Source organism: Petaurus breviceps, unplaced genomic scaffold, assembly GCF_028583685.1.
Source record: "Petaurus breviceps papuanus isolate PSGF00001 unplaced genomic scaffold, PetGlider_PUasm1.0 79, whole genome shotgun sequence".
NCBI lineage: Eukaryota > Metazoa > Chordata > Mammalia > Diprotodontia > Petauridae > Petaurus > Petaurus breviceps.
The window spans coordinates 25,307,269-25,334,564 of record NW_027186523.1 but is presented as its reverse complement, the minus strand read 5'-3'; the positions used below and the strand labels follow the sequence as shown (position 1 = coordinate 25,334,564).

The window sequence follows — 27,296 nt, the reverse complement described above, 5'->3', positions numbered from 1 at the left end:
AGCAGTCAAATTGGATCATGGCAAAGACTACCCATTAATTTCATCCATGTACACAATCAATACCAATTAGAGCGGGGAAATTGATCATGTGGCCTTCCACATGGATGGTTAATATAGCTAAAATGGTGATGCAGCAGTACATTTATTTTTATCAAGTTCCACTTAGCTCTTATACAAGATTCTTGTCCATCACCACTATCATCCTTCTTCTGAATAAGGTACAGATTAAATTCCTGTATTGATCACAATGCTCTACTCACTATATCAGCTGTGTGGGAATTTGTTCCAGCCCACAGCAATCTTTCTGCCTGGACAGGTACTTGCCAATGTATGCTGAATAAGGAACATAAAACCATTGGTTTGTCTGGTCTTTACTGTTTATCAAATCTCTTCAGATGATTACAGCCATCATGACTCATAAAATCTCAGAGTTTTAAGGAATCTTAGAGTGTACATGATCTAATCTTCCAAAAAAATGGATAATTTACCTATGATAAACTCCTAACTGGCCTGGCTTTTCCATTAATTTACTGGAAAAGAATCCCATAGTTAGGTATCTCAAAGTCTAGTCCAAGGACCCTGGGGATCGCTGAGACTTTTTAACTGGGTCTTCGAGATCAAAGCTATTTTCATAAAAATACTAAAATGTTACTTGGTCATTAAAATATGATTGCATTTTTTCCAACTACCCAGCTAGATTTTCTCCATATATTTTATTCAAAAAAAAATCACAATAGATTAAATGCATAAGTACATAAAAGAATCCAGGTGTTTTCTATTAAGTTAGACATTAAAGAGATTATAAATATGTCTCAAGCAATGATACTCTTCTCACTAATATTTTTTTGTTATGAAAAACATCCTCATTTTAAAAATATTACTTACATTAACATATAATGGACTTATTTTAATATTTTTTAGCAAATACATATATTTGAAATGTATTAGTTATAATTTCTGTTAGAATAAATAGATATAACCCACAAAATAGAAGCCCTTTGGGGTTGTTAATAGTTTTTAAGTCTGTAAAGGGCCCTAAGACCAAAATGCTTAAGAATTACTTTCATGGATCATCTCAAGAGAATGATATAGACTGGGCTAGACTGTGACAATTTTGTTCTTATGCATTTATCTGGAGAAATACGAAATCCATTTTTTTTTCCTGAAATCTAACTAAACAGACTTTTAGTGAGCCCTGGATTTAATATTCCTTTCTTAAGTTTCCCTTATAAGGTTACTTTTCACATACTCTACATGTACCTTCTTAGAGCATTCTGAGCTCATATCAGTCTGATCAGCTACAGTCAGATGCACTGAAACTTAACTCAAACATAGTGATGTCATTTTTGTTCTCTTCGATAACAAAGGACAACAACCAACCAAATGTCTTTGTACCTGTTTTTATATGTTGGAACATGAGCTCCTTAGGGACAGGTACTGTTTCTGCCTCTCTTTTTACCCTATAGAGCTTAGCACAGTGTCTGATACACAGCAAGATCTTATGAAATTCCACCCCCTCCCCCCTGCCCCATTGATTATGATTTGGTCTCTGATATTGCAGGACAAATCCAGAACCTTATATATACCAAAAAGTTGTACATATGTTTTTTTTTTTATAAAAAATGGATTTAATTACTTGATATTTAATGCTATAAAATATATAGGCTGTATCAATATTACGTGAACATGAGTTCAATCATGACTGCTTATCGAACTGACAATTGCAGTTAAGTTACATTAACAATAAAATTCTACACTTGCTGTATTCTCAATAATGAGTATCTGCTTGTATTATCTTACAATATATAAAAAACTCCTAACTGAAAGCAGCTATTGCTTTGCAAATTGTAACAAATCTCATATTAAATACACAAAACTTACCTCATTGAAATCATCTTTTGCATTGTAGTAGACAACTTCATTACTCTAAAAAAGAAAGAAAAAATTATTTGAAAAATGAAGTAAAATAAAATTAATACTAGTGTATGTTCTATATCCATTTTTATAATCTATTTTGCCATTTTTTCCCCACACAATAGTCTATAGAGTCTATAGACTTAGCCCATCTTTCCCAAGAACATTAAAAGACCATAGAATTGAGTCAAGGGATGGCCCCTTTAACCAAAAAAACAAAAAATCAAACTGGAAGGGGAAGAACCTCAGGCTGAGTGGACAAAAGAGAACTAGTTATTATTTACATTCACTCTGAGCCAGAAGGGCCCCAAAATAACCATTAAGTGGTGCTTGGGCAGGGACCAATTGTTGTCCAATCAATGAGATCCAAAGTGAATTGGGTTTAAGGCATGATCTTTGACAAAGAAATCTAGCCAGTAAACCCCAAGATAACCAGGTTTGTTTCAGCCATCAAAATTGGAGAGGAAGGGGCAGATAAGTGGAGCAGTGAGTAGAGCACAGGCCCTGGAGTCAGGAGGAACTGAGTTCAAATCCTGCCTCAGATACTTAACACAAAAACTAGCCATGTGAGCTTGGGCAAGTCACTTAACCACAATTGCCCTCCAAAAAACAAACAAAAAAACCCACCAAAAAACAAAATTGGATAGAGGAATGGACAGGAGGAAATATAGATCAGGATGACTGGTCATTGTCTCACTCAAAGTGAGAACTCAGAAAGACCTTAGTTTAAAAAGTCCAAGGTTTCCCACTGTATCCAGGACCATTTCCAGTCATCCTGATCTACGTCTGGCCACTGGACCTGGATGGCTCTGGAGGAAAAAGTGAGGCCAGTGACTTTGCACTGGCCTCCACCACTTATCCAATTCAATGCAAATCATGTCATGACCTCCCTGATATCACAGTCGTCTTTAAGGAAAAAAAAAACACGAAAAACTATATCAATAATATGTAGGAATGTATATTTACACAGTTAGATAAAATTACAGGAACCCAAGAACTGGTTTACTCTTTTTTTTTTTTCAAATGACACATAAATTCACAATGAAAAGTAGTGAAATTCACTTCCCACATCATTAAATGGTCTATTTGAAATTCACAAACCTTATAAAGTGAGCTTGTTAAGTCCTTGCCAAAATCATGTCATTTCTTACATTTCATGATGTGAATTACTTGTAGCAAAATTATGACACTCAATTGGGCAGAAGAGTTGGCATACTTGGCATATTCCTTACCTTCCTTGTGTTTTCCCCACATTACTATTCTCTGATCATTCCCCTGCTATGATAACGAAACAGCATCCTTTACATTTTATTAGATGTTTACCACATGCCCTTTTATTAAATGTGTTTACTATGTTGAATTTTGGAGATACAAAGAAAAACAAAAAAGAAACACAAACGTCAAAATATTTATATTTAAATGAGGAAAACAACATGTGCTACATTGTAATTCACAAGAAACATATGCAATAGATACAAGGTAGCTTTATAAGGGCAAGACAGAGAACTGGGAAGGATCACAAAGGTCTCTAACAGTAGGTGGCACTAGAGACAAATCTTGAAGGAATCGGGGATTCTAAGAAGCAGTTGTTAGCAGGGAAAGTATTCTACAAATGGGGGACAGCCAGTGCAAAGGGATGAAGATATGAAATAAAATACTGGGTATAAGGGAACAGCAACTGGCCAGTATGGGTGGACTATAGAATCTGTAAAGGGGGGGGGGGTAATATATATGACTGTTTTTGTATCATGATATGAGGAAGGTGATGCCATGACTTGCAAGTGTATTGGATTTAGGTGAGGCAGGGCTGTGCAAAGCCAGAAGTCTCACTCTCTCCTCCAGGGTCATCTGAGTCCAATGGCCAGATGTAGATCAGGACCACTAGATCCTTGGTGCAGTGGGAGACTTTGGCCTTTTCAAGTTAAGGTTTTACCAGGTCTCAGTTTGATTAAGAGAATGTCTATTTTGTGATTAAGTTTAGGTCAGAAATGAGGCAAAGAAGGGCCTCTTTGACTTCAATGAGAAAAATGTCAGTTTGGGAGGACAAGATCCTCAGGGTTTCTGGCCCAAACAGAAACAATTGATATTTACATTCACTCTGAGCCAGTCAGGTCCAAACAATCAGCAAGTGGGGGACCAGTCAGGGATGGGGATGGGGAGTGGAGGGGAGAATAGGGAAAGAGAGAGGAGCGGATGGGAGGAGAGGGGAGGGGAGGGGAGGGAAAAGAAAAGATGTATGAAGAATAGAAAGAGAGGAAGAAGCCAGCTTGTGAGGAGTTTTATATTAAACTTATACTTGACCCTAGAAATAATAAGTTGCTGCTAGAGTTTAATGAGTATTGGAGAAAATGGGCGTCAGGAAGTGATATGAGAGGAAAATCATTTTGGCAGCTTTGGAGGACAAGAATGAGGGGGGGAAAGTTGAGGGTGGGGCAAGACCACTTAGGAGGTTCATTATAACAGTCCTGGGGAAAAGTAATGAGGGACTTCACTTGTAGAGACAGAAGAGACAATATTTGGTAACTAGTGAAATAAGAAGTGAATGAGAATAGGGATGTGAGGACAACACCACGATTTTGAACCTGAGAAAAGAAAACAATGGTGTTGCCTTCAACAATGAGGCCAACTTCTCTGTATCCTTGTTGTAGTCATTTAGTATTATGAGGACACTCTTTTCCTCATGATTTCAGGATATACTTTATAGTATTATTTTTTAGATAATCTTTCATTCCCATGGCTGTGGGCTTTGATATCCATAACACTTCTTTAAATTCTTCAACTTCCTTAATTTCTATAATCTCCATCCCCACTTCCTTACTTTAGGAAACCACTATCATAGCCACACCTTCAACATTTTCAGCAGGATCAATCTGTGACTTTGATCCTTTCCTTCTAATTTCCTTTGAAAACCTCATAATAATCATTTTTCTCTCTTCTCTCTTCATTATGTGCTTCTAAACAGGCTCCTTTCCCCTCTTTCTACTGACAAATCAAGTTTCCTGATTTTAACAACAAAGGAACAAACAACAACCAAAATAAAACAAGCCCAACTCCAATCCATCCTTCTTTTCCCTTAAATTACCATAGTCTCTCTCCTCCTTTACACTGATAAACTTTTTCTTGAAAGTAGACCTTATACTTATTTCTCCCATATTTCTCTTCACTCCCTCACTTCTCAATGTACTTTTAAAATCTACTTTCTCCCTCCACCACTATAGTCAAACTACTCCCTTAAAGGCCAGGTACTCACTAATTTCCATGTTGAACAGTCTTATCCAACTCTTCATATTCCTTGATTCCTTGATCTTTTCTTTCTTCCTTCCTCTTTCTTCCTTCCTTCCTTCCTTCCTTCCTTCCTTCCTTCCTTCCTTCCTCCTTTCTTTCTTTCTTTCTTTCTTTCTTTCTTTCTTTCTTTCTTTCTTTCTTTCTTTCTTTCTTTCTTTCTTTCTTTCTTTCTTTCTTCCTTCCTTCCTTCCTTCCTTCCTTTCTTTCTTTCTTTCTTTCTTTTTCTTTTCAGAATATGATATTATTTGCCACTGCATCTTTCTCCAAAGGATCATATTCTTGTTTTGTTTTTCTCCCCTCACCTACTAATTCCCTTCCCACCTCTCTCTGGGAGCACCAACTCAATATTGTGAATGACTTTTCTTTACCTGTGAGATAACTATCATGGATTTTCCCCTCTGTTTCTTTAAACATTTACTCTTCTTTAGAAAACAGAAACTATTCAAAATGTATTACTTGTTCTGTCCTTCCAAAAAGCTCCAAGAAAAATTCTATAATTAAGATTTTCAGGCAACTTCATTTAAAATTATTGCAACATATAAAAATCATAATAAAGACTAAAGCTCTGAGACATAATCTAACAAAGGAAGACAAGTGGCAAAAAATGGAAGAATTTTTGATTTGCATTACCAAATAAAATATATCAAACTAAATTTATTTCACATAGATTCATTACTTCCAAACACATGCAACTTTGGGCTTTTGCAAGAATCAGGCAAGAATGCCTGGTGAATTGGAGAAGGCATAATAACTTTTCAGTAAGAATGAGTTTTATGTCAAAGGGTGACATCAGTACATACTGCATGCACAAAAAGATACCAGAAGAATAAATTTTCCTGAGTCCAGAGATCAAACCTAATTGTTAGTTCACTGATCTCTCTATGTAACATTGATTTATACCTAGGAGATAATTTTGAATTTTAAAAATTGGGTTGCAGGGAACAAATAAAAAATTTTTCATTTTATTTGGACATTTTCAATTCACTTTCTTAAACAGAGAAGGGAAAAACTGGAAAAAATTAATTCATATCCAGTAACATTATTTTTATTCTTTTTTTTACTTTCACATTGTACATTAGTCAGGTTATAAAGACGGATTGTATCAGATGGAATGAAAAATGGTAAAGAGGACATAAAACCAAACAAGAAAAGGAAAAAGATCAGGTATTTTGCTTCCATCTGGATATAAACTCAGTTCTTTCTAGTTCTTTCTCTGGATGCACACATTTCTCTCCATCATGAGTCTTTTGGGATTGACTTAATCACTGCATTGCTGAGAAAAGTCCAGTCTATCAAAGTTGGTCATCACAGATATGTTGTGTCTGTAATTGTGTACAAATTTCTCCTGGTTCTGCTCTTCTCACTCAGGATCAGTTCGTATAAGCCTCTCCAGGTAACATTATATTTATTCTTAAGATTCCTGAAGTATCTATATGGATATAGCCAGGGTCTCTTTGAACAAAATTAAATGGGATTAATCTTATTTTCATAAAGCTAAAAATTCTAGACAAGAATATTAGAATGAACCAACAAGTAAACAGAATTATGTGGCTTAATCTGCACGTGGCTACTAGAACAATAGTTCAGGGTGAGTATTATTTTACAAATAAGATCACTTCCAATAACAATCTATTTTGATGGATGTCTTCTTGTGGAATGGAGTTCTTATTTGACTTATCAAAGGATATATCAATAGAGTGAAAGCTATGGTAACTTCTCCCAACCTAGAAAGCTATAATGACACAAGGCAGTTAGTTAAGCAAAGAGATGTCACCAGAAAACTGACTATAGGGTATCACATTTTTCTTGGCAGTGGAAGCTTTTAAGGGGCTGCAATCCATTAGTGGGAGAGTCTAATTTCATAAAAGCATGAGTCCTTATATATAAAATCATAAGACCAAATATACTATAGTCACAGGAGAGAGAATATGTCAAAATGTGTCAAATAAAGAAAAAAAGAATTGTCAGCATGATTCTAGTCACTGGATCAATAAGTTGGAAAATAGACATGCTATATAATTCACTTGATACACTGTCACTCTTAGCACGGTGCTTTGCTCAGAAGTAGACGTTCAATAAATATTGGTTGAACTTGATTTGAACTGAAGCATCACTCCTTCAGCTGTGTTGGAGGTGAAAATAAAAATGGAAGTGGAACAACTCTATTCTCATTTGAGGATTCCTAAGAGCTACTTGCATCTGTAGTTTATAGACTCTCCCTGATAAATTATCATTTTCCCAAAGCATCCTCCAATGTCCCTAAAGACATTAAAACATCAAAAATATTTTTTCATTTCCTAATTTCATATATATGTACAGATATTTTACACATATTACAAATAAACATTATGGTATATTACATATGATTATAATTAAACTAAAATATACACAATATGATATTTATATATATATATACTATACTAGGCATTCTATATATAACACTACATTTATATATATATATATATATATATATGTGTGTCTATATACATACAAATATGGATCTCTCTCTCATATCTATATTTCCTAAGATGTTTTAAATATTGCATGGTCTCTAATTCAACAAAATCCGTTCTCCATATAAACAAAGTAGAAAAAAATCATTTAGAAAGAAATACTTTTGGGACAGCTAGGTGGCACAGTGAATAGAGCACTGGTCCTAGAGTCAAGAGGACCTGAGTTCAAATCCAGTCTCAGACACTTGACACACTTACTACCTATGTGATCTTATGCAAGTCACTTAAACCGAATTGCTTTGCCTTTCCCCCTCAAAAATAAAAAAAAAGAAAGAAAGAATTTCAAGTTATTTGATATCACACAATGACCATGGATCTTCCTCAGAGTTCAATATTTTTACTGAGTCCATTTCTTTTTGCAAGCCCCTGCCTAACAGACTGCCAAAATCTAGGCAAAGAAATCTTTTAAGTCAAAGAAGTGCAATGGAATTTAAATCGTCCAAAATTGCAAAATGTTTCTTTATCCATTTACTTAAATTTGTATGTTTAGGGAATACTTGTAAGATAATTTAAAGCAGGGGCTGTTTTTGCTTTTTCTTTGCATTCACTGTGCTTAGCACACTAAATGTTACAGAATTAAGAGCTTAACAAGTGCTGGTTGGTTAGATACCTTGTGCTCTTAAGATAACACATAGCTCTGCAGAAAATACAAATATAACAGATTTACTCTCTTCAAATAAGGAACAATAATTAGAAATCAAAGACAACAGATTCAAGGCAGCTATCTGGGTAAACAATGAAACAAATTATGTCTAATGGGCTGTGAAGGTGGCAGATTTTCCCATATATACTGGAGGGCTTTAAGCAAAGGTTTAAAAGCTAAATGTGGGGCAGAGGGGATTCCTGCTCAGGTGTCTGTTGGAGCAAATGGAATATGAGTTCCTTCAAATTCTGTAATTTTGTGAAATTTAAATTCTTTCATAATATAAACTTTGAGGAAAGAGGCATTTCTTGTCCTCTAACACACACACACACATACACTGCCTTTCAGTATTTTCTTCTTTTAGTGATTATTTGTCTTTATTAATAAAAAATAGTGAAAAAGAAGGGTTCTATGACAACAGTTTAGAGATGTCACAAAGGGTAACAGGTGTCCTAAAACAGGGCATGGGGCCTGCTGCCAGTTAGCTAGCTACATCCAGCATCTGACTTCTTTCCTTTCTTTTCTCCCATCGCCTTGACTGTAGGGATAACATTTCAGGATATATGGATAGAGGGATGGATGGATGGATAGAGGGAAGGAGGGATGGATAGATGAATGGATAGATAGACAGATGGATGGACAGATATATATATATATATATATATATTAATGTATAGATAAATGTAGGTATATAAATAGATGTAGACATTAATATAAATATAGACAAATACAGATATATGTATATATTTACCATATTCCTACATCTGTTCTACTGGGAAAAGGAGAAACACCAATCATCCTGATTTGCCATATTCTAAGAAAACTTTCTTACTATAGCTTGCAATACAATTGACTCGCACATTTCCATGATCTTAAAATGTTATAGTCTTCAAAAGGAGGCAGTGACTCTTCATACTCACTGCTTATTTTTACTTCTTTTCTTTTTCTATTGTTATATCTGACTGATTTTCTTATTCCTTTCATGTCTGACAAGTCTCCACTCAGTGTCTTTGAGAAAGGAATTAATTACTCTATTAACTTTGCTAAGTAAACTTTAAAATTCTGGAGTAGAGACAAACTTATAAGGATCGGGGGGAGGGATTAAGTGACCTGATTTTGTTATATTACGGCTTTGTTACTCCATTATCCTCCTGGTAAAAATGTACAAATACAAATCATAAAGCAATATCAACTTTTTAGGACATATTTCACTATCCTTGATACAGTAAAAATGGCTTTCAATGTATTATGGTCCAAGGAAGTCTGCAAAAGCCACTAATGCAATTCATAGATCAGTTAAGCCTTCAGAGAGCTATTTTTCATAATTTAAACCACCACCATCTGACAAGAATAAATTGTTTTATTTCTGATTTTAAGCCAAGTAGTTTAGTTATTTATTAACTCCTTGACACAAATTTATCCAAATGTTCTAAGCTAATATAATATTGTAGCTTGCTCAAAGTTGAAAACATTTTTGGGCAAGTCAGGAGATAAATTATTTTTGCCTCGATGCCTATTGGGAGATGAGAATTAAGTCTAGGCAAAATAAGACTATCCATCATAAAAAATATATATATATAGTGAGTGATAGTGCTCTGCGCTCACTTTCCTATGGAAGCTCTGTACTGTGATGGATAATTTACACAGAAGATTTGTAGCATATGCACAAGGTATCACCTGGTAGGGGGCTTGGCCAGGGACAATACAATAACACTGGATCTGTGAATTAGCATTTCACAGCCAGCAACTTAAATATATTACAAACATAAAATGCAAACAGAGATTAACTTCAGCTCCAATTTACTAATTCTACTTTTTTGGCTATGCAGAGATCCTTAGCCTGCCAACTTTTTGGTGACTGGATTGTCTGCTAACGTCACATTGTTTGATCTTTATCTGAGTGTCGGTCTTTTTTGTTCCATAGCTCTGTCTATGAAGCAAATCCCATGAGCATTGAGAGCAGTATTCATTACAAAATGAGTTATGTTAATATGTCCTACCTGCCAAGATTCAAGCTGTTTAACCCAAATCATTCATACACCATAGTTTCTGATTAACATATCTAGGCAGAGATCTGGGCAACCATACAGATGTTCAAGTCATAAACAAAAACACAGTCCACATTTTCACAAATCAATGTAAGTTAAAAGATGCTATTTTTTTCCAGGGATTTTCCCCTACTTTCTTTATGGAAAAATTAAGAGAAGAAAATAGTAGATGTTACATTATTTAGAAAGTAAATTGAGAAGTAAATATCCACAGAAACAACCAAATTCGTATATTTATTGGCTAGATCAGGTTCTTATGTGTGGATTAATGGCAAATACTGAAAAATGCTAAAGTGTAAATATAATGAGGAATGACTATTGTATGCACATATTACATATGAATGGAAAAGAAACTAAATTTTGATCCATTTGTCCATATCCAGTCATTCAGATCTGCACCCAGTCTGTGCAATAGAGCAGTGAGAACATGGAAATACTGTTTCTCTCCACTGCTGATCACATGTCAAGCATATGAGGTAGATGCTGTTATTTCATACTTTTGTGTTTTTTAGGCCTCTTATGATTCTATCCACTTACAGAAATGACATGGAAATGAAAGGGAATGCATAACAACTTCCATACATGTTCTTCAACTTATTGTAAAAATCCAAAATTCTAATTCACTAGAAAAGGTGGTGGGGATTTCACATCTAACAGAATCTCGAGAAAGAAAACATGAATCTTTTGAATCAAATGATTGCTGAGTATTTTCACACACTTCCAGGAATATACCCTTTTATTGTATTTGTATTAAATGCTTATTAGCATTAAATGAATTTACTTTATTTGTATTTAATGCATCCATCAAGAAATGGATGTCTCACAGACATCTTCAAATCAACATATCTAAAACTGAAATCATTGTCTTTCCCCCAAAACCTCCCCCCTTTCTAACCTCCCTATTAATCTCAAGGAACCACCATCCTCTTGTCAAACAATCTATCAATCTAGTTGTCAACCTTACCTCCTAATATGCTCTCTGCTCCCCTATCTCATTATCCAATTTGTTGACAAGTCCTGTCAATTGCACCTTTGCTTTACCTTTCTTACATGCCCCCTCTCTTCCTTGATATTACTAATACTCCAGCACAGTTTCTCTATATCTCATACCTGCACTATTTCAATGGACTTCTGGTTTTCCTCCCTGCCTCAATTCTCTCCCCACTCTCCTAACAAAGGCATCCCATGTTTAACCTTATAACTCCCCCATTCAATAAACTACAGTGACCCCTATTGCCTCTAGGGTGAAACATAAAATCCTCTAACTTGTCAATCCCTTCACAGACTGGCCCCTTCCTCCTTTTTCAGTCATGTTACACCTTATTGTTCTCCATGCCCTCAGTGATTGTGGCAATAATAATTAATAATAACAATACCTAACATGAGCTGGCTCGCTCTTGCTCTTCCTCAAGTAAGTCACTCCATCTCCCAGCCAAGCACATTCCACTGGCTGATCTCATGAGAGAATGCCTCATTCTCTCATTCTTCACCTCTACTTCCTAACTTCACTCTATTCAGCCAAAACCCTTTCCCAATTCTCAATATGAGGGTCTTCCTTCTAAGATTACCTCTAATGATCCTTTATCTATCCTGTGTGTATATATTTATTTTCACTCTGTCTCCCTCCCCCATTAGACTGTGAGCTGCGTGGATGGCTGTGCTGTTTTTCTTTGTATTCCTATGGCTTAGCATAGTGCCTGACACATAGCAAGTGTTTGATGACTTTTATTGACTTTTACACCCATCAGACTAAATCTATTATTTTATGAACTAATAGAAACTGCTAGAAAATTTTTATTCATAATTTTTTTTCTTTCCATTATGTCCTTCCCTAATTTAGGAAGATAACCGTAATTGTAACTGCTATCATAATCACCTCCTCTCGGGCAAACCTGCCAAGGAAGACTAGCTAAGGAGAAGGAATTTAAGAATAAGGGAATGCTAGCCAGAGCAATGCCTGTCAGAGTCTTTGGGTGCCCTGGACTGTTACAATAGGTAGGAAGCTTTGATAAAATAACCATGAAACTCTGAATAACTGGTTTTACAATATCACTTCTGGAGTTAGCACTTTCACCACTGTCATGGAATTAGTCTTAAGAATCTCCAAAATAGATGGGGTGTCATAAGGGTGCAGGCTGGATCTATTAAAAAATATCTTGAATGATCAGCTTAAAACAAAGGTACAAAAGACAGAGGAGCTCTTTCACATTCAGTTATCACAAGAAAGATACATACTGCATCCGGACAAATCACAAATGCTACTACCTTGTACCTGGTGGAATTATTTCAGTGCAATGAGCTCCTAAAACTAAAAGCAGGCAAATCACAAAAATGCATGAAATTAACTGAAAGCATAAACACTGTCATTATACTCCAATAAAATCAGAAACATATATGTCCAGGTTTATAAGCAAGGACTTTATACTGTTTTTCTCAAAGGTTCATGCAGGCCCATGTCACACAACAATGCACTGGTGATCAGAGCGGAGTAATCTCTACCCTTAAACTCAGATTGGAGGAAATAAGATATGCTATCAAGAAGTTATTAAAATATGGGGAAGGAAAAGTTGAAAACCCTGAGGTACATTTGCATGAATTCAAGAAATTATATCTAATAATGAAATGAATGATAAAAACATATCAATATATCCTATGATTTTTAAAAGGAAGAGGCATATTTAGTATGAGCTTCCAAAAAATCATTTTTGACTAGGTGAACAAGTGTTCAATGAGTAGAGAAGTAGCAAGTTATATCAAAACTGAGTAATTCAATAAAAGCTGATCTAATTATGTGGAACCAACACATTAATCTACAGTATTTAATATTTAACACAAAGCATAAAAAAATGCTTTTTGGATAAGCATACAGCAACACAATCAGCAATTGCCATGTATGTACTAAGAATCATATGAGAAAAAGTGAAATTATAAGGAAATAACTTTATGGACAATTTTCAAACACCATCATGGCAAAAGAAATTTGAAAGACCTATTGAAGATCTGTGGAAAGGCACTAGAAGATCATATCAATATCCAGATGGTGTATATATCTTGAATGTCACATGGCCTATTTCAAGGCCATATGGAAAGGAATCAGCAAAGACATGCAACATAAATAAAATATAAATTAGATAAAATGAGAAATGGAATGCCTGAATATCTTGATATGTTGGATGACAGAACAGTGACATCAAGGGAGATAACAAACTTTTACTTCTATACACTACTGGAAAGGGATAGGGCCAGATGAAATGCATGATTATTGACTCAAATGTATCAGGATGTTGCATGAATTACCAGCAAAACTCTTTATGAGCTTTTTCTTAGATGCAAGTCAGATTCCAACTATCTTACAGAAGGTATTATCTATCTATTAGCAAAAATAAAAGCAACCGGATTACCTCTAAATATAGGCTATTTACATGTTCATGTATGATATATTAAATTCACATTTTATATATTTTAAACATCTATAAACATTTGACTAAGGAATAAAGGGACTCCCTAAAAGTCTTGGGAGGGGTATAAAAAGGGTTTTTTTTTTAATCAATTTAGTTATTATTGAACACACTTCCTAAAGCAATTTTAACATTTATATTGCTTAATGCCCTTGAATCCATTATATCCTCAAAGATTTTTCACATTTTATAAATATATAAAATAGGCCCAAGTATAGTAAAGATCCAAGAGTATTGGATTGAAAAGGCTAAGATCCAAGAATGGAATCAAAAGAACATCCACAAGAATTTAGCCCAAAATATGTCAAGAAATAAGCATCAAAGAGATGGTTAAGTCATGTGGAATTATTTGTGGAAAAAGGGCTTTATGATGGCAATTTAGGGACAGATTATGGCGACCAAAAATTACAGAACCATTATCCCTAAAGAGTTAGGACTCTGTAATCAATGCAGATTATGTAAGGAAATGGTAGAATTTGTAGAATGCTTCCATTAAGTCTATTAAAAAATTAGCACCTAACTAAAGATCTAGCATGACATGACTTAGTGACCAATATTAACTATGAGCCCACTGTCTTTCATGAAAAATTCTCATATTAAATATGTCTTGGATATCAAAGTGTCTTAGATGTAGGGATAGAGAACCATTCAAGACCAAACAAGAGATGGAGTGATCTCAAAAGATAAAAATAGGCAATTTTGATTACACAAAACTTTTAAAAGTTTTGCAAAACAAATATAAATGCAACTAAAATTGGGAAAAAATACCAAGTAATTGGGGAAAAAATCTTTGTAGCAAGTCTGTCCAATAGTGATAATGTTCTCAAGATTTAATGTGGATATTTATATAATTCAAAGATATAAAAATCATTCCCTAATTGATAAATGGTCAAAAGCTATGAACAGAGAAAGAAATCTTAACTCCAAACCACTAATAATTAGAGAAATGCAAATTAAAGTATCTAGGAGTTTCCACCTCACATCCATCAGATTAGCACAGCTGAAAAAAAAGGGCAAATAATAATTGCTGGAAGGCCTGCAGGAAAAACAAGTATATTAATAAATTACTGGTGAATTTGTGGATTGATACAGCCATTCTGGAAAGTAAGTTTGAACATCCAAAAATAAAAACCTTGCAAATCTATTTATTGTCTTTACTGCAGCAATACTTTATACTTCAAAGAGGATCAATGTGTATAAGAATGTTAATAGCAACCATTTTTGTTTATGGCAAGGAACTAGAAATAAGGGGATCCCTATTAACTGGACAATGAGTAAAGAAACTACAATATTAGAATGCAATGGAATATTAAGTTTCCACAGGAAATGATGAAAGAGATGGTTTCAGAAAAACCTGGGGAGACTTGTACGAACTGATGACAACAAAATGAGCAAAAGCAAGAAAGATTTATGAAAAATAACAATACTCTAAAGACATATGACTTTGAAAAACTTGAGAATTTTCATCAATACAAGAACTGATTTTTATTTAAGAGGTTGGATGAATATTTCTCAGTAACATTTCAATCTGGTTTTGCAGATGAAACTTCTGAGTGTTGCATGGAGTCACACAGCTTTGACACTTCTGATCTAGGGTATCACTAACCCTCCAACCTCCCAAGGTCCCAATCTTGCCATCATCCTTGCTCCTTCACTTTGCGTTATTCCATATATCAATTCAGTTGCCAAAACTAACACCTCTTACATTCATTACCTCTTTACTCACATACCCACCATCTTACTTCAGTCCCTTGGTACCTCTCACTTATAAAAAGGCTCTTACACTACGTCCATAGTCCTCTTATTTCATCTCCTTGCCTCAACTTTTTTTTCCTCTTCAATTTACCCTCCAAACAATGGCCAAAGTGATTTTCTTAAAGTACTGCTATGACATGTCACTTCTTTACTCGATAAACTCTAGTTAATCCCTATGCACTCTTAGCTAAAATAGAAACTCCTTTGATTGGCATTTAAAGGCCTTTGTGATCTGACCTCAATCTAGCTTTCTAACCTTATATATTATTACTCTTCCCATACTCAGCCAAACTCTCCTTCTTGCTCTTCCTCACACAAGGCATTGCATCTCTTCTGTATGAGTTTGCACAGGCCATATCTCATGTCTAAAATGCACCACTCTTAATCAATTTCCTTCAAAACAGAGCCCAAGCAATGCCTCTTACATAAAGCCTTTCCTGATTAACCCCACTTTCTAGTGCCCTACCTTTTCAGACTGCTTGGGAGTGAATTATATTGATTCTGTATACAAATATATATGCACATACCATCTCTCCAGAAGAACAAAGCTCCTTGGGGGCAGAGACAGTTTTTTGTTTTGATTTTACATCTTAAAAAAAACTTATAAGATACTTATTATGTTAACTGATTGATCATTGTTCTTCTTTTTATTCTGGAAGATAATAGGTTTCCTTAAGGTTCCAGTTCACTGTCTTTATATCCTTACTAGACTATAAAGGAAAATTCTACGACATAACGTTGCTTTATAAATTTAAAGCAAGAGTCTTTAAACCCCATGAAGATGGGAGGCCATGTCCAGTTCAAGGTTCCCAATTATGAACCACCAGCAGTGGCCAGGAAAATCAGCCCTTTCCAAAGGTGGAAGGAGAGGAAGAAATCGGTAATTGGAGGAGTTAAGGGATGGGAAATACAGGTCCTAGCATCAGTTAGCCAGGGGGCCCTTGGAGGTCTCTCCATGAAAAAAGGGCTGAGGCATGGAATTTTGCTCAGATCCTATAAAAAGAGCCTTCCATGGACCAGTCTTCATTGCCGTGGGAAGGAGAAGTGAATGAGACCTCATCTCCAAGGTGGTAGACAGCCCAATCTTCCACCATCCCTCCAAATCCAATTACCTCCACTCTAGTGTTGACAAGCTGCCTAAAAGAAATTTTCCAAAGTAGCAAATGGCATAAGGCTGACATAAAAAAGAGAGGTATATAAGGAGATAGGTATCAGGACAGGACATGTGCTGAATCAAAGTCATGACTATCCCATCCACCAAAAGGCATCAGATCTCATGTCTTAGGTATAGGGGACCATGTAGCTGGTTGTGAAATAACTACAGAGTTGAAATCTTAAATATTATAATTTATCTTTTTCAATAAAAGACTGACACATTCAAATATAATTTACATAATTTGAGCAAAGGAAATTCATCTAACATACTAAAAAGTTAGAATCCCTATGTGTCTCAAAAAAACTCTAGTGAATAATAGAAACTTTTTTTAAAAGTCAATCAAAAGCTTTTCACGTTCATAAATGGAGAGAAAATGATCAATCTTTTTTTTTACAAGCATTTTCTACAATGACTTTCTATAAGCTAAAAATCAAAAGACTGTTGGAACACTATGTTATATTCTTAGTAATACTTTATCAGATAAATACCATAATTAAAAAAAGATTATATGGCATACTTTTATTCCTGCTTTTAAAGTTCTGCAAACTTTAGAATATTATTGGGCAATGACTAGGGAAAGAAATGAATAAAAATTCATCAGTTTGTAAGAAAATCACAGTTGATCAAAGAAGAAAATATTTTGATATTGTTTTATATCAGATATTATTAAGTGAAATACATTTTAATGAGGTATTCAAAAATATCAACAATAAATCTACACACAGTAAAATAATCAGACAATACACTAAAAATTCGGTTAACAGTGGGATTCAAATAATTTCCTTCTGTACATGTGTCTATATGTAAAACAACAAATGAAAGCAAACACAAAATTCCATAATACCAGTTCTGTAGAGAAGAAATAAATATTTTAAAAGAAGTTACTACTGCAGTTAATTTTATATTAAAACATATAATGATTTCATCAACCAGCATTAAAAAGCAACAACAGTGAATGAACACCTAGATGGAATTTGTTTAGTTTATTAACTTCAAAGAATTATCATTTTCTAACAAGCACTAAGAGACATCATCAATTTATTTCTTTTTTATGGAAACATGTTAGAATTCTTTTAGGTCTCTTGATAATACATTTAAATATAATTTTAAAATTTTAAGACAGAAGAAAAAATAGAAGAAAATGTCAAAATAGATGTAAAATTTTCTGCAGAAACTAAATCCACTAGGAAATACTGTTAGTAGTTAAACACCTCCATAATGGTGAAGAATATACTTTATCCAGTGTCTACAGTGAATCTTTGCATAACTGTTTTAACATATTACAATTTAATCCAACAGTTTATGATCTCTCTTTCCCCTACTTAAGACATCTTCATACATCTCTGACTCATGATTAAAAGTTAATATCCTTTAACCATAATAAGAACTGATAAGAGTTATGGAGGTTTCTTGATTTGCCCAAAAGAAAGAATACTTGCATCGCCCTTCCAAGTCTGTTATTGTGAATTCTAGACAAATGTCTTATAAAACATAACAATGGAGGCAGCTTTTTGGAAAAAAAAAAACTGCCAAATAATCTGATCAAATTATAGACTCAAAAATGAGGCTGAAAAGAATACAGTATCACCTTGTATAATGTTGGAGCCGAAGAACTTTCAAGAAATATCTACAGGAAGTTTTTTTTTTAATGTAGAGAAAAACATTATGTAGAAGAAAACCATGGTAAAATGGAAACAACAAAAACATTTTGCAAAGGACAAACTACAGCACTAATCTTGAATGTTACAAATGATTCGTTAGTTACTAGATCTCATATACTCACTTTTAACTTTGATCATGTGGAAACAGTGGAAAGCACTGTGTTCTTGAGAGTAAACAAATCACTTAACCTCTATAGAACATAAGCTCCCTGTCCTTCAAATGAATGAACTGGCCTAAGTGTTTTTAAATATGGTTTTTCCCCAACTCCAAAGTACAACTATTCTACGACCTCATTCTATTTTAGTCACTTGCAGATAATTTTCATCCAACTAAAGATTGTTTAAGATCATCCTATAATTCTTAAAAAGTCTGTTATTCCGTGAGGTCATGAGGCCATGAAACATCTATTCATGAAAATACAAGAAAAACCCGGTGACAGCTGTCTTTCAGTTCTCAGAAGTAGATATACTGTAGGTACTTCTTTTTTTGGCTTGGAAAAATGCATAACCATCTGCTATTTTCCTATGTAGGCTTGTGGTTCAAAATCAATGAATCAAAGTTCTTTGTTGTTTAGGAGGGTACATCTACTGACGTGTTCAATTCATCCTAAAAATATAATTGTTGTTGTAGATAAAGACAGTTCTTAGATAATCTACTCAAAAATTCCCATGATAAACTGTTCTTATCTTAAACTTATACAAGAATGTCCCATGAATATAACCATTTTGTTCCCTTTTATATAGTACTGTCTATAGTTTACTATTGCAATTTCAGTGAAAATAGTTTTCAAATTACTGCAAAGGCAACATGTAACCACATGTAAAAGAAAAAAAAAACTAAACCATATTTGAAACATTTAAAGTGTCTATTTACATGCAAACAATGCAAATTGCATATAGAGAAACTATATGCTTTGGTTAATCTTTTGTGCCCCAAAGGGGAACTCACAGTTGGGCTGGTTACCTCTCTTAATTGGACATAAACCAGGCAAAACAGAAAACTTAATGTACTGTGGGGAGAGATAAGGGAAGTTCTTTATTTTATATACTCAGGGACATTCTTCAGCAGAGAAAAAAAGAGTCATTTCTTGTTTAAACATTTTAGACAGACATTTAGCAGTCTTCAAAGTAGAGTGACTATTTGCTAAAATGTATTCCATCAGAATATATACCTCTATATAGAAAATGAATATGGATAACAGGTTGGGCCTAAAATTGAAAAAGAGGAGGAAAGTTGGTTATCTCCTATTTTGGTGATAAAATGAGGCTTTCAATAATTATAAGATGTACTCTGAGACAAAAACTTTTCTTGTCAATATCAATAGTTTCTTGAAAACATGAAGGATGAATGGTGGAATAAAATTATGAATGACTCAAAGAGCAATGGACAGACATACAATGTAAATAACTAGGTCACACTACACCAGTGATGACTTGTTAGGAAGAAGTATAGTCTTATCGATGTCTGACCAAAAATGAAGTAGACTCGTCATGTACGTGGGAGCAACACATAACAGATAAAGAATTCATGTCTTAAATTGATTTAACTACACATAAAAAAGACCTAGAGAAATTATCAAGCAAGTTGAAGAAATTCTCTGTGGAAGATTAATAGGACTTCAGAGACAAAACTATTATAGAATGAGAAGGAATCCATAGCTGATGATGTGACCCAAGAGGAATCAGGCCAAATTACATCCATGAAATCACAAATTATTAAAATAGTAATGTATTTCTACGATTTAAATCATAGAAGACTATAGTGACATTGTGTTTCAGGTTGATGAAGCACATTCATATACATCTTCTCCAAATGAAGAGAGAAGCATCAGTAGGGTAAACAAGAACGAAAGCCACATTAAAAAAAAGTGTGGGGAGATATTGACATATGGTTCAACACTGGATCTTAAAACTGTTAGGAAGAGTTACTTTACTGTAATGGAAAGAGTGCTAAAAATTGGGAGATTCAAATTTGGGATCAGATACTTACATGGGACTATATTAAAAAAAAACTGGTATTTTAAAAAGAGCGATAATGTTGGATCCACAGGACATCAGCTTAATCTTGTAACAGAATTCTGGGGAGAAGCTAGAGTAGAAATACATATTTGGAAAGCATATGATTAGGAGTTATAATTAAAGATATGGGGGTCCATGAGTGTCCTTTTTGGAGTTTTAAAAATTATTGTATATTTTAATAATTGCTTCACCATGTAAATGATGTTATGATATGAAAAGAGGTAAGCAGTATGAAAAGTGGAAGGCAGTGGGGTGGGATTAAAGGCTTAGTAGAACACATATCTTTATCAGACCATAAAGTAATCCGTATACATGATTGAATTCTCCTTGCCAAAACTGATCCAGTTTTCAAATCCAGGTTGGCTGACTCCTTAGCAGATGCTCTTTCTATTATGTATTTCTTCCCTTTCCATAACCCCAATGATTTATGTGATATCGTTTATGTAGCTATTTCCTCTTAAAATAAAATAACTGAACATCATCCATGACCTCTCCTCTAGGGAGACTCTTGTTCATGTCTTCTAAGGATATTAGCTAGATCCCCCAATGCAAATTTTAGAGATGATGCATTCTTTCTAATTGCTTCATCATCAACACTAGCATACACATAGTCCTTGAAAACTTGCAAAGGGATATATATATATATGTGTGTGTGTGTATACAAATATATATGTATATGTGTGTATGTATATGCATGCATGTATATGTATATGTAATTTGATCCTCCCAACAATCGTATCCTGTAGGTGATATTGTTTTCATTTTAAATGAGGAAACTGGGGCTAACAGAGTTTTAAATGACAAAGTCATATAGCTAGCAAATGTCTGAATCAAGATTCAAACTCAGGCCTTCCTGACTCCAGTCCAGTGTCCAACCACTGAAACACCTAGATCAATGGTAGGTGGCCCCTATAATTAGATACACTGAAGAGAGGAGATCAAGAATACATTAGGCAAAAATGTTATCCATAACTTATGGAATTAATAACAGTATGCCTCGTGTAAACTTGAATTGAATAGTAATTATCAGGAAAGGCTTGAAGGAGTAAAACAAGGGATAAGCTGAGATGGGTTGAGGGAGGAAAAAAAGGGCTTAGAAGGCCTCTGTCTTGGGCTTTTAATATGGGTTAGCCATCTCTTCAGGGTCAAAAGTGAGATGCTAATCCACAGTCATGCATATTAAGGCTCTGGCTCCTTTGGTCCAGATGACCTGATTAGATATACCTAGTCTCTATAGAGGAAGAAATGCCTAGACTGTGACCAATGTCAGATCAGGGGAATGAGATTTAGGAGAGGAGATAGAATTACCAAAAAACATTTTCTGCTCCCAAATATATTTCCTCTACTACTCATTTCTAATTTTAATAGCAGGAAGGTAAGAGAGATACAATGCTCTCATCTTATAGCTAAGGAAACCAAGTTATATAGAAGTTCATTTCTCTTTACTGAATATGAGCAAAGGCAACCTAGGGAACATACAGATTTATTTGGGTATTTGCAAATGATTGAAGAAAGCACTTGGAGTGAAATAGTTTAATGCAAGATAGATTGATGTCACTTCAGTAGAAAGTAGAAATATTGCAGAGATGCTATACTGATTATGGATTATTTCTCTTAAAAAGATGACTTAAGATGTGTTGTTATACAAAGAAATGCTATTAAAATCCTCATCTTTTGATCGCACTTTCTTAGCACATAAACTGTTCAGGATGACAAACCTTATTTTGAAAAAAAAAAAAGTGATTTCAAAGTTAATAACCAGGTGAGAAGAATGAAGAAAATGCATTAACACCTAATTAACCTTTATTGTCACCACTTCCTAGCTGCCAAATTAAAGCACACTTTGCTTTTACTCTCACACACAGTTTATTCTGTCCACTTTACTATGTTCTGCACTGGAACAAAGACTATGGAAACTGAGAGAAAACTAATAGGAACAAATATGGTTAAAATACGATGACTGACAATTTCATCTGAATTTTCTATGAGAAAACTTTGTGCAAACAAATTCCAAGTGTTCAGAGCAGGAAATGAATTAATCAAATGAAAAATGACTACTGTTGTGGTAAATAATTTGGTTTGCTTTCATAATGTGTGAAGAGAGTCGCAAACTTCAAATCTAGTTGATTCACCTGTTTGGATTATGTGGAGAGACACCAAAAAGATTTAAGAAGTTAAGAATGGATAAATGATGAGAAAAGTGGTGATAAATGGACAGGAAACTGGAAAGTGAGGCTAGGCATTAAAAAATAGAATGCTGTTTACAAAACCAAATTATATAATTAACAATTGGTTCATCAACAAACAAATCATTTGCAAATAGTTTTAGCAATTGAAACCACAGTGTAATTTTTTTTTTACACTCAAAGGCTGCTAATGGCACAGTAGGCCCAGAAGCAGGAAGTTGTTCAGATGTTTAGTTGTTTTTCAGTCATGTCTGACTCCTCATGACCCAATTTTGGGCTTTCGTGGCAAAGATAATGGATTGGTTTGCTATTCCCTTCTCCAACTCACTTTATAAATGAAGCAACTGAGGAAAAGAGAATCAAGTGACTTGCCCAGCTCAGAGAGTTATTATGTGTTTGAGGCCATATTGAAACTCAGGAAGATGACTTTTCTTGACTCCAGGTCCAGTCCTCCACTCACTGTGCCACCTAGCTGTCCTGTAATCAGGAAGACCTAATTAAAAAATGGCCTCAGACACTTACTAGTTGGGGGACCCTGGGCAAGTCACTTAACTTCTATTTGCCTCAGTTTCCTCAGCTCCAAAATGGGGTTAATAACAGCACCTACACCCTACAAGGTTGTTCTGAGGACCAAAATGAGACAATATTTGTTAAACTGCTTAGCACAGTGCTGGCACATAATTCACACTATATAAATGCTTATTCCCTCCCCCTCCATTTATTAATGTTCAATTATAGTTTTGATATTAAAACATCTGAACAAAATGTAACAGATTAAAGAACATTTTAGACCTTGGAGTAGGCTTATCTTGCACTAGGGCATAACAAAAACAATTTTTTTTCAATTGTTATAAGCCTTACAATAATGGTATGTCCAAATGTACTACATTAAATACATGTACATATATATGTGAAACATATGAAAAGTAATCACTTTATTTATGACTTAGCATATAGGTACAGTTGAGTGCAAATATCTGAAAGGGATTTACAGCCTAGTTGTTTATGTTTTCCATATGGAGTATGAGTCAAGGTCATGAAACAACTTTTCCTTTTGAAATACAATAATGTCTCATTTAACTGGCAAGTTGGCTATAATGTCCTAACAGTCACATTGTGTTGAAGGATATGAGGTGATTTTTATTTTTTGTCTGGTCTGTTTATGATTTCATGTCTATAGGGAAATCTCTCTGGTAACTCTTCTGCATTTTATAGAATTAAAGACGTGCCAGGGCATGGAAAGTTTAAGTGACTTGCTCAATATTCCAGAGCTATTATGTATTAATGGCTTGATTTGAAAGCAGTTCTAACTCTGTGGCAGTCTTGCTAACCTTAATATAAGTCATATAACTTATCTTAACATATTATTTTATTATTTGATAAGTTATATCATTAATTTGTTGTTGAGGTTGTTCAATTGTTTCAGTCATGTCTGATTCATTGTGACCCCATTTGGGGTTTTCTCAACAAAGATACTACAGTGGTTTTCCATGTCCTTCTCCATCTCATTTTACAGATGAGGAAACTGAGGCAAATGGGGTTAAGGGACTAGAATATCAAAGGCATGAGAAAGGAAGCAATTTAAGATGAAAGAAAATTAATTATTTATGAAACAGGAATTACAGAGGGCACAGTAGAAGGTACGGATAGATCTGGATGGGATATTTGGGGGGAGGCAGGGTTGTGGAAGCTGAGAGTAAGGCATCAGGAAGTTAGAGGTGGGAAACTAGATTTGCACATTGACAGTGGAGGATTCAGGATCACAAAGATAGAGACAACATAAGAGGGTGGTAATTGATGAGGAATGATTTCAGGTAAAGTATCAGTGAATAGAGAAAAATACACTGTAAGATGAAGGTGATTAGTTAAGGTTTTCCTTTAAGGTCTAACCTCATATTAGAGGGTGTTACTGTGTCCTGTGAGTTCTCAGGGGGCCTGCCTCACTACAGGCATGAGCAGGAAGTGGTTTGACCCTTGACTTCCTAGCAGTGGTTGAGGCTGCTTATCCCTCATTGTCCTTCAGGCCTACTGATGGGCTATAGTGGGGAAGTAGAAGGTCCCTGGATTTCTTCAGCAGAAACCCTGACTGATGATACCAGAAAGAAGAGAAAGTGATTTCTTGAGAAAGAAGGAAAGTGATTCTGAAGGTCAGTTTATTAAAATAACAAGAAGGTGACACAAACAAAAGAAGTACAACTCAAAAGGTGAGAGATTGCAGAATGATAGTGATAAAGGGAATAATTGGAATCAGTAGTAATCAGTAGTGTGTAGTAAAGGTTAGGCCAACGTGGAGAGAGAGAGGGAGAGAGGGAGAGAGAGAGAGAGAGAGAGAGAGAGAGTAAAATCTCCCTGTCAATTTACTATTTAATTTATGATTTGACTCAGGTATTTTTTATGCTTTGTGTTCTTTGTAAAAAGGAAAAATAAAAGCCAAACAACCCCATATCAACATTCATATACACTATAACAGAATTTCACAATTTTAAAGTTGATTGGGACCTCAGTGACCATCTGGTACAACATATACCTGAAAAACAATCATCATTAAAGCAACTCACTTGAGTATGAGTGGCATACACCCCACTTGTGCTTGAAGACTTTCAGGGAGTGAGTTAAATAGAGATAGCCTATTACACTTAAGATTATTAGGAAGGTTTTCCTCTGATCCATCCTAAATTTGTCTCTTTACCATTTCCCCCCAATTCTCCTGGTTCTATATTCTGAAGCCAAACAGAACAAGTCTAAAAATTTTGCCATATGACAACTCTTTAAATACTTGAACAACTATCATGTCCACCACGACAGGATGCTATAGTGAGGGTTTCCTGATATGCTCTAGAAAAGAGAAGAATCTTCCCAGTCATCAGGGGACTTAGATATACATTCCATATTTTTTGTCATGTTAAAAAGAATCTTGTCTATCTCTATCTGTTGTCAAGTGTTCTCAATGAGCCATAATCCAAACTCTTTTATTCCCAGAGGGAATGTTAGTTGGAGGTAGAACAAACAGTGGATGTAACAGTACTGAGAGAAGCCACCAACAAGAGACAAATGATGGTGTTGTGGTCAGTTTCTAGGGTAATATTCAGATTAATATTATCTCATGAATATACTGATATCAAATAAAAACAGGGATAACATGATTAATACATTAGAGACCACTTTGTCTTCCTTCTCCAAAAGTATACAGAGCCACTTTAAAAACATTTATAAGAGCTAACTATGAAGTTCCATCTATCAATAATCTACTGATTTAGTCTTTATGTAAAAGGATCTGAAACATGCCATTTTACATGAATCAAAACCAAATCATTCTGATGTATCATCAGTATGTATTTGTCTTTAATTCTTTTACCAATAGAGGTTATGCATTTATCCACAACTATTAATCTATAATGTCCTTATCTATTTCTCACTCCTACCAATAAGGGCCATTACCACATATTTAGGAGTCAGTTGTTAGGAATTAGAGATTCAGTCTGTTACTATGCAATAGACAAAAGTTAAATGTGCTGTAACAGGGTTAAATCTATAACCTTAGCCTCATTACAATCTTTTTCTTTCTAATCAATTGAAGGAAAGGCTATAGATCCTTTTGCAAACTAGACTTATTCTTGCATTTCTAATCACCTACTCTCTTTAATCTATTCCAAGGGCATTACCAGCTTTAATTAGATAATGGCCACCTAAGACCAAGGAAAAAAGACTGAGCATATTTCTAAATGATGAAAAATAATGAGTTTGAGTAGAAAAATGAAAATACGGTTTCTAGTAATATATTTCAGTAATAGTTCAGGCTAAACTCAATATAAAGTACTGGATTCAGTTATGCAATACGAGCCATGACAATGATGAGATCCTTTAATATGTAAACAGGATCAAAGATCTTACCAATATCGATACTTTCTTTAGTGGTGGATCGCATCCTCATTCCAAGACATTTTAATCCATCTCTTTCCGTAGAGAAACTGAGGAACTACTGAAAACATTGCAGGCCTTCCTCTGTTTTTTGTTTGTTTGCATTTTTACTTTTTTTTTTTTACAAGTCACTGGGATTAGGGAGGTGCCTGAGCATTGTATTATGACATAGAGAGCCCAGTTCTTCACAAAATACCTCCAGAGAAGCTCTAAAAGGGTACCAAAAAGAAAAAAAAAGACAAAGGAAAATCAAAGAGAAATAGCCCTTAAGCACTGCCTTCCTGTCCACTACTCCACAAAAGACTTCTAGGCTAGAGTCCCACAGAATGGATAAAATCCTGTGCAGGCAGGGATTACAAAGCTTTTCCAAGAGGCTCTTTAATGCTTTGGGTCGTAATGAAAATGACGCCATGTACAAACAGGAGTAGTTGGAGGACCTCACCATGCACAGGAATCTCTTCCTAAAATTAGGTTCTGGGCTGGATTCTCTCACTCACAGTTATAGAACATTTGGTGACCATGTATCTCCATGTGTGTGTAATCTGATGTTTGTTTGCAGAAGGTCCTTTATCATTGGTATTTATGTTGTTACAGCTTCTGGGACAGCTAGGTGGTGCAATGAATAGAGCACTGGCCCTGGAGTCAGGAGTACTTGAGTTCAAATCCAGCCTCAGACACTTAACACAAAAAATAGCCATGTGACCTTGGGCAAGTCACTTAACCCCAATTACCCTACCTAA

General features: G+C 34.7%; 1 protein-coding gene across 1 annotated transcript in view; it reads right to left on the bottom strand.

Moving 5' to 3' along the window:
* The window catches only part of LOC138175717 (voltage-dependent calcium channel subunit alpha-2/delta-1-like), a 429,557-nt gene that overhangs the window by 279,873 nt on the left and 122,388 nt on the right, over positions 1–27,296 (bottom strand). Inside the window, exon 2 of the mRNA XM_069106216.1 lies at positions 1,882–1,926. Coding sequence (XP_068962317.1) covers positions 1,882–1,926 — 45 coding nt within the window. The remainder of the gene's footprint in view (positions 1–1,881; positions 1,927–27,296) is intronic.